The following is an 8,308-nucleotide window of genomic DNA, read 5'->3' on the forward strand; positions in this document are numbered from 1 at the left end:
TTTATTTATTTATTTACTTATTTATTTAGTGTGTGGCCAGCTCAGCCCACCAGGAGGTGGGCGGGCCAGCATGTGGTGCTGGGGGATTGAACCGAGGTCTCTGTGCTTTGCTTGAGCTTAGCTTGTTCTAAGTAGGTGCTTTAGACCACTGAGCCATCTCACCAGCCCACACATTCCCTTTTTAGACTCCGTCTTCCTACTCTTGCTTCCTGGACAGCCACAGAATAGCAGGTGTCTGTGTTCCCTTTGTATTTCCTGGAGTCCTGGCTCCTGAGTTCACTCCCATGTAACCCTCAGTCTGTGGCACCAGACAACTTACCGAGCACTGAGGCGGACAGGTCCAAAGAGCGCACCCAGCATGCACATTGGCAGGCCTGTCTGCACAGCCTCGAACCATTTCACCACGATCTCCCCTGGGGACAAGTAGGTAGGAGGTGAGCAGATGCCCAGAGTGGGCACAGTAGTCTTGCTAGCTTCCCTGACTTTTTATTATTCATTTATTTATTTATTGTTTGCAGAACCAGGGATTGAACTCAGGCCCTTGCACTTGCCAGGCAAGTGCTTATTCTGCTAAGCTACCTTCCCAGCCCTCCCTGATTTTATCAGGACTCAGCTCTGCCCTGTCACAGACTGTGCTGCCCTGGGACACTTGGCTCGGGGTGGAGGGGCTGGAGAAAGCAGGTGATGAAGGCTGGAAGGGAAGTGGGGAATCAGAATGCAGAGGACCTTGAAAGCGAGGCTTAAGAAACTAGGAAGGGAGCCTTAGGGAGGCACAAAGGGTCTCCCAGCTGGCCAGGAGCAGCTGAAAGCCTGAACAGGGGAGGAGCCAGGGTGTCTGCATGCCATGCCACCCATGTAGGTGGCACAAAGGAGCACTGGGGCAGAGAAGAGGGGTTGATGTTCATGTGGAGTACAAGACACTGGGCCAGCTGACGGGCACACAGGGGAGATGGGTGAGCCTGGCCCTGGCCTTCAGAGACTGGGAGATGACCAGCTAGAGCACTGTCACCAGGCACTCACCCAGGATGTTGGTGGGCATCCCCAGCAGGGTGTGGAGCATGTCGTGGACCTCCCGGTACCGCTGGATCACGTAGGCTAGCTCCTCATCGTCCACAAAGCGGGTGGGCACTCGGGTGTCCGGGGAGACCCTCTGCCATGCAAGAACCTTCCTTAGTCCCCTTCCCAGAAGTTCCCAGCACCCTGTGTGCCAGTCTCTTCATGGGCAACCACTCCCCACCAGACTCACTCCCTTCCAGAAAACGCTGGCACTTTCTGCCCACTCTGGCCATACAGGAGGCCATGGGCAGGGAATGTAGCCACCTGACTCCTGGGGAATGGCAGTGGCCTTTGGGCCACCAGGGCGGTGATCCAGCGGGCAGGGAAGGGGTGCTGTGGAGCTTCTGAGTGGGCACAGAGTTTTCATTTTGCAAGATGGAGATTAGTTGTGTAAGCAGATGAACCTACGTAATGCTAGTGAACACACTTGAAAATGGTCATGATGGTAAACTTTGCCATGGAATCAGGGATTGAACTCAGGCCCTTGTGCTTGCCAGGGAAGCACTTATTCCACTGAGTCATCTCCCCAGCCCACCATGGGCTTTAAAAAAAAAAAAACAAACAAAACTACAATGAAATAGAGAGGCTGGGGTGGGATGACAGAGAGAAGTAAAAAGAACTGAGACATGTTGTATACAAGCACCAAATCTCCATGACGAAAGTCATCACTACGTATCACACTGTAGTGTAGAGGCTGAGGCAGGAGGACTGGCTGGAGTTTGAAGCCAGCCTGGGCTCTACAGCAAGACCCTGTCTCATAATAAAAAATCAAATGGGTGGAGATACAGCTTACTGGCAGAGCACTGGCCTAACATGCTTTTGCATGCTAGCCCTGGGTTTGATTCTCAGCAGTGCATAAATAAATATTGCTAGTAGAAAGCTTTAAATGACATATCTGGCTTGAGTCTTTGCTTGTGTATTTTGGCTTTTTGAGACAGGCTGTTGATAGGTAGTTTAGGCTGGCCCTGGACTCACTATATAGTCCAGGCTAGAGTCAGATTCACAGTGATCCTCCTGCCTCAGCTTCCTGCGTGCTGGAATTACAAGTGGGTGCCATCATGAGCCACTTAAGTTCTATTTCTGTGGACAGTGTCGTTGCACGAGGGCAGCGCTGGCTGCTGTGCCGCCTGCCATACCTCTCTCTGGTGCTGGTCCAGGGCCTGGGGCGCTGAACATCTGGGTGTAAAGGGCCAGTCCGGCACTCCTCCAAGCCCAGGGGAGGAGGTCGAACATCCTCCTTCACCTGTCTCCTGAGTCCTCGGCTGGGCCCAGGTGAGAGCAGCCTGTTCTGAGAAGCCAAGGGACGTGAGGTTGTCACAGCATGGAGGCTGCTGGCTCAGTGCCATGGTTTCTTTGGTGTTTCCACCTACTGTGTGAAGCTGAAATGATCACAGTATTGGGAGTCTCTTCTACTGAGTCCCTACCATGGCCATGTCCTTTTCAACAATCTAGGAAACACAGGGTGTGGTTGCACACACCTGTAATCCCAGCACTGGTGAGGCTGAGGCAGGAGGATCGTGGCAAGTTCAGACCATCCTGGGCTACAAAGTGAGCTCAAGGCCAGCCTGAACAGCATAGTGAGACCCTATCTCAAAAAGAAAAAACAAAAACAAAAAAACCAAACTGAAACAAAATACAACAATCTAGGAAGCAGATTCTGTTTTTACCTTAGCTACAGGTAAAACAAAGCCCCAAAGGGCTGGCAAGATAGCTTAGCATAAGGGGCCGGGGAGATGGCTCAGTAGAATAAGTGCCCGCCTGGTAAGCGCAAGGGCCTGAGTTCAATCCCCAGTCAGTGAAGGCCTGCAGACAAAGACTGGGTGTCCTCACTTCAGCTTGCATTGTAAATCTCGTGACAGAGGCTGGAATTGGTCTCTCATCTTTATGCCCCTGGTGACCACATCCCTCAGCAAGGCCAGCCGCAGGGCAGGTGTCCTCACCCTCAATCTCACTTGGTCAAAGGTGCTTATCCTATTCTGTGGGCTGCTGCATTTTTCGTTCCACAAGTGCCACCTCTCTGGGCAGTCTTACCAGGGCAGTCACTGGGCGAGGAGCCCAGGGTGCTCCTGGGCACCCCCACTCCACCCCTCCCCCAGGGTTCCCACTGATGGACTAATCTACACCCCAGAGAAATCTGAGGGAGATGGCATCCACCAGTGCAGGTGAATGCCCTGCCAAGGAGGGGTGCTGTCTTGGGCACAGTGCTTTTTTTTTGGTACTACAGGACCTTGTGCTTGCTAGGCAGGCACCATCCCAGCCCTCACTGGCTGCAGACATCGGGCATCGCCGTGATGGGGGGACTTCTGCGGCATCAAGGAGGCAGAGAGCAGGGAGGCTGCTAAATGTCCTGCAAGGCACAGGACGACGCCCACCACAAAGCGTTCATTATCCAGTGTATCTGAGCGCCAGGGTTGAGAAACCCTGCTGTACAGCAACCTTTGGTCACCCCTTCCCCTACTCTGCCCGGCTTGCTCCTGAGCTAGGACAGAGCTTGGCATGGGGCTGTCCGCTCCATTTTTGTGCACTTTGGTCCTGGAGACTGAATCCGTGCACGTGCTGCACCACAGAGCTGCGCATCCCAAAGCAATACAATTTTGTTTTAGAAATACACGGAACAGGGGCTGGTGAGATGGCTCAGTGGTCTAAAGCACCTACTTAGAACAAGCTTAACAAAGCAGAGGGACCGCGGTTCAATCCCCCAGCACCACATGCCAGCCAGCCCTGCCTCCTGGTGGGCTGAGCTGGCCACACACACATACACACACACAAATAAATTAATTAATTAAAAAAAAAAAAAAGAAATACACGGAACATGCCAGGCCTGGTGGCACAGGCCTGCCATCCCTGCAGTCTTAACAGACTGAAGCAAGTTTGAGCCCAGACCGGGCAGCTTAATGACTGAGGAAGACTTTCCAAAAAATAAAAAAGCGCTGGGAATGGAGCTCAGCGCAGAGGCCTGAGTTCAATCTCCAGTTACACACACACACACACACACACACACACACACACACACACACCCTTCACATTCGCCATTCCCTTTGTTTGGAGTGTTCCTCCGCAGCTCTCTCCAACACTGGCTGCTGCACATCCTCCTGGTCTCCTCGGAGGGCTTCTCCTGACCGATCAGAAGCGACCTTCACTCTGCCACACCAGAGCCATCCCGTTGTGGGAACGTGCTCTGTTCACAGTGCACGTGGCTCGGATTTAAGGACCATAAACCAGGCTTTGTGTTGGCTTCACTCATGTGCCCTCACTGTGGAGAACAGGGCTTGGATGTTCATTGTACTCAATCAATACTTTACCTGAATTTTATGAGATTTTTAAAACCTACCATTCCTCAGCTCGGCAACTAGAATACAAGCTCCATGAGGGCAGGGCCTCGCCTGCCATAACCCCAGCTTGTGGAACCGTGGATAGCGCAGGGCAGATGCCAGGCAAGCAAGCTGTTATCGTTACCTTGAAACCCCTCAACTCCCCTACACCCTACCTTGCCACCATCTTTGCCTGGGGCTGGAGAAGACCGCCCAACGTGCCAGCCCAGGAGGGCCGTAGTGTCCCAGGAGGTGGGTGACATAGCGTGGCAGCACAAAACACTATGTGGGGGGCCAGGGAGATGGCTCAGTAGAATAAGTGCTTGCCTGGCAAGTGTAAGGTCCTAAGTTCAATCCCCAGTACTGCAAAAAGGGGGGGGGGCTGCATATGGTCTCTGGTAATCCTCTCTGTGGGCAATTAGCAAGTTACTTAACTGCTCAGAGCATCTGGTTTCCTTCTGTATTACAAGGGGATAATAACAGGACACACACAACAGTGCTGTTGGGAGGATTTGGTTTGTTTGTTTTTTGGCGGAACCGGGGATTGAACTCAGGTCCTTGCGCTTGCCAGGGAAACGCTTATTCCACTGAGCCATCTCCCTAGCCCTTCCTCCCCTTTTATTTTGTTTGTTTGTGTTGGGAGGATTTGGGAGAGTGCAATTGAGCCTAGCACCTGGCATGCGCGTGAGGTTAACAACCAATGGCCATGGGGCTGGGGAGGTGGCTCAGTGGAATAAGCACTTCCCTGGCAAGCGCAAGGGTCTGAGTTCAATCCTCAGTTCTGAAAAAAAAAAAAAAAAAAAGATTGAACCTCGCATCTTTATGGGGCCAGGGAAATGGCTCAGTAGAATAAGCGTTTCTCTGGCAAGCATAGGGGCCGGGTTCAATCCCTGGTTCTGCCAAAAACAAAAAACAACCAATGGCCTTCTGAGCCATGTTCTGGATCTTTAGGCCCATGCCACAGAAAGTGACAAAGCCACTCAACAGAGGGCTTTGATGGGATGGAGAGGAGGCTGGGTAGAAGTGGGTAAGGTGGCATGAGAGTAGACACCTTTCTGCCCAACGCGTGAGCACAGGACTCCTCTGGCCTAGTGGTCACTAGATTCTCGGCCTGCCCTGGTGATTGCCAGATGCACACAAGTTGGAAACTCACGTTCACTTCCAGGAAACGGAGATACTCGCGGCCAAGGGAGCCTTCAGGCAGGCTCCGGAGCTTGCCCATGTCGAGGGTGGCCAGTGAGATTCGGGGACGCTCCCTGAAAGGCAGAAGGCAGGACTTGGGTATTGGGATGCAGCCAGCAAGGACTTGAAGGGTTCGACTAGAGCAAGCCTGGGGAGGAGGGCTGGGTACAGGTACTAATGGTGGCTTCTTGTGCCAGGGCAGTGTCAGGACTAAGACTGCCACAAGCCAAGGACACAGGAGGCCGGCCTCCAGCGTGCTCACACTGCTCACAAAAGGTCCCACAGGGAAGAGGTACAGCTAGTATGTGTCACGGGAGCTTAATGAAGACAGAGTCCCGTGGCTGGTACTGGGCCAGCACTCTGTACACGTCAGAGGTCATTATAGTACATACGCAAGTATGTGAATGAGAACCCTGAACTTGGGCAGTCCCCACTCTCTATGGACAGGGTATCAAGAAGCGTCCTCTAACAGGATGTTTTAGGGCAAGTCTTTAATCCTAGCTACTCAGGAGGCTGAGGCAGGAGGACCACAAGCTTGCGGCCAGCTCAGACACAATTTTTTTTTTTTTGAGACAGGATCTCACTGTGTAGCTTAGGCTGTCCTCAAATTTGCTGCAATCCTCCTGCCTCATCCTAGCCAGTGCTAAGAATTATAGGGATGTGCCACCATGCCCAGAGTTTGGGCAATTTATTGAGACTTTCTCTCAGAAAATAAAAAGGGCTGAGATGTAGCTCAGTGATAGAGCATTCCTGGGTTTGATCCCCAGTACAGCACAACTAGAAAAATAACCAAAACCTACTAAGCTTATTTTGCAAACGAATTGGTTTTTCTTTGATTATGTTTGGCAAAATAAAAAGTATCTGTGGGAAAAAAATCCTCAATTCTGAGAAAAAACCACCCAAAGTTTCTTTAGAGAAACAGGACTAACACAATCTGACTCTAGAGAGTGCAGGATTCCTAGAGAATGTCCCTAAGCAGAGATAGGACCTACTGTAGGATCTGGGCACCCTCTGGATCCCTCCTCATCTGGTTCCTGAGGCCCTTCAGGGTGTAGTAGCCTGTGGTCTCCCCTAGAACTGCAACCATGTCTGAAATGACAAAAATGGGCACAGATGGAGGATATGGTCTTGGGGAGTCACCTGATCTCAGCCTCAGTTTGTACATGATGAAATATGGGTAACATCTGGGTCTTAGGTAGAACAATTTATGTTATATGCTTTGTAAATCACTGGGTACAAAGCAAAGCTCACTAGGTTAATAGTTATTAATGCTATTAATCTAGTAGACTGGGGTGGATTTGGTTAGCACAGTGCCTACACAGTTTATAAATCTCATCTTCTTCCTTCCTGTCCCGTCTCTTGCTCTCTGAGAGGCACGGAGGTTTTTTGCTTTTTTTTTTGCGGAATGGGGGATTGAACTCAGGCCCTTGTGCTTGCCAGGGAAGCGCTTATTCTACTGAGCCATCTCCCCAGCTTAGGCACAGAGTTAGTAGGCAGAGATACAAAGTAGAGGACATGGGAAAGGGCCTTCAGTTCAAGGCGCTGAAAAGGTGTACAGTGCTGCGGACAGGCTCAGACAGGTCCTATAAATCACTTCCACATCCTGTCCTCACAACAGACCACCTTGTCTCCACTGGTACAGACTTCAGCATTAGAGTACAGGGCTTCTGTAAAGGCCTGCATACAGCTCATAGATAAAGTGACCTGGCATAAATTGCTTCACATTTCTTTTGTTTTGAGACAAGGTTTCACTGCATAGTCCAAGCTAGCCTTGAACTCACAACGGTGATCCTCCTGCCTCAGCCTCCCGGGGGCTGGGATGACAAGTGTGCGCTCCCACACTCAGCTGCTTCACATTTCTGAGCCTCATTTGTTAGGCCTAGATATCACATCTCATAGGGTTAATGTGAGAAATCCATAAACTCTCGCATTTAAAACCCTTAGCAAAAGGGTGGGTCTAATAGCTCAGCAGATTAAAGTGCCTGCAAGCAGTCACAGGGCAGGGGCCAGGGGTTCCCTGGGGCATGCAGAAACAGCAATTGAGACTGGGCGTGGTGGGGGGTGCCTGTAATCCCAGCCCTTGGGAGGCTGTAAAGAGGCAGATCATTACGAGTCTGATCTAGTAGTGAGACCCTGAACACCCTGTAGACCCTTCCCTAAAATTAAAAAAAAATAATAAAAAAAAAATCCTTAGCACAGTGTACAATAAGCAGCTGACACGATTCTTTTCTCTTTTTTTATTTCTTGCAATGCGGAGGGTTGAACCCAGGGAGGGCCTCACAAATGCGAGGCCAGTGCTCTACCACTGAGTTACATTTCCACTCCTTTATTTCAAGACAGTCTTGCTAAGTTGCCTGCGGTAACCTTGAATTTGGGATCCTTTTTATCTCAGCTGCTGAGTAGTTGAGTGTACAGGTTTGCCCACATTATCGCATTGGAGTACAGCACTTTTTACAACTGAAAAAACACTGCAGGTGATGAGGACGATGTAGGAGCACAGACTGTTCAATTTATACATTCAGCAAACATTTACTGAGAATCTACTACGTGCCAGAAACGCGGCATACACAATGGACCGAAGCAGTCATGTCCTTGACCACACGGAGTTTACTTTTTAGAAGTAATGTTCCAATGTGATGGGCACTCATCAATCATCCACTTGAAAGCACTTTAAGAAGTACTACTCCCCGGGGCTGGCGAGATGGCTCAGTGGTCTAAAGCACCTACTTGGAACAAGCTTGGCAAAGCACAGGGACCGC

General features: G+C 50.8%; 1 protein-coding gene and 1 long non-coding RNA gene across 2 annotated transcripts in view; one reads left to right on the forward strand and one right to left on the reverse strand.

The window, feature by feature from the left end:
- Positions 1–397, forward strand: part of LOC111812407 — a 24,317-nt gene extending 23,920 nt beyond the window's left edge. Inside the window, exon 3 of the long non-coding RNA XR_002817909.1 lies at positions 324–397. This is a non-coding gene — a long non-coding RNA (uncharacterized LOC111812407). The remainder of the gene's footprint in view (positions 1–323) is intronic.
- The window catches only part of Coq4 (coenzyme Q4), a 12,625-nt gene that overhangs the window by 2,485 nt on the left and 1,832 nt on the right, over positions 1–8,308 (reverse strand). Inside the window, exons 3-6 of the mRNA XM_023700287.1 lie at positions 6,542–6,638; positions 5,521–5,623; positions 1,021–1,150; positions 320–413 (exon numbers count right to left, since the gene is read on the reverse strand). Of these exons, the coding sequence (XP_023556055.1) occupies positions 320–413; positions 1,021–1,150; positions 5,521–5,623; positions 6,542–6,638 (424 nt within the window). The remainder of the gene's footprint in view (positions 1–319; positions 414–1,020; positions 1,151–5,520; positions 5,624–6,541; positions 6,639–8,308) is intronic.

The sequence above is a fragment of the Octodon degus genome, unplaced genomic scaffold, assembly GCF_000260255.1.
Source record: "Octodon degus isolate 3935 unplaced genomic scaffold, OctDeg1.0 scaffold00123, whole genome shotgun sequence".
NCBI lineage: Eukaryota > Metazoa > Chordata > Mammalia > Rodentia > Octodontidae > Octodon > Octodon degus.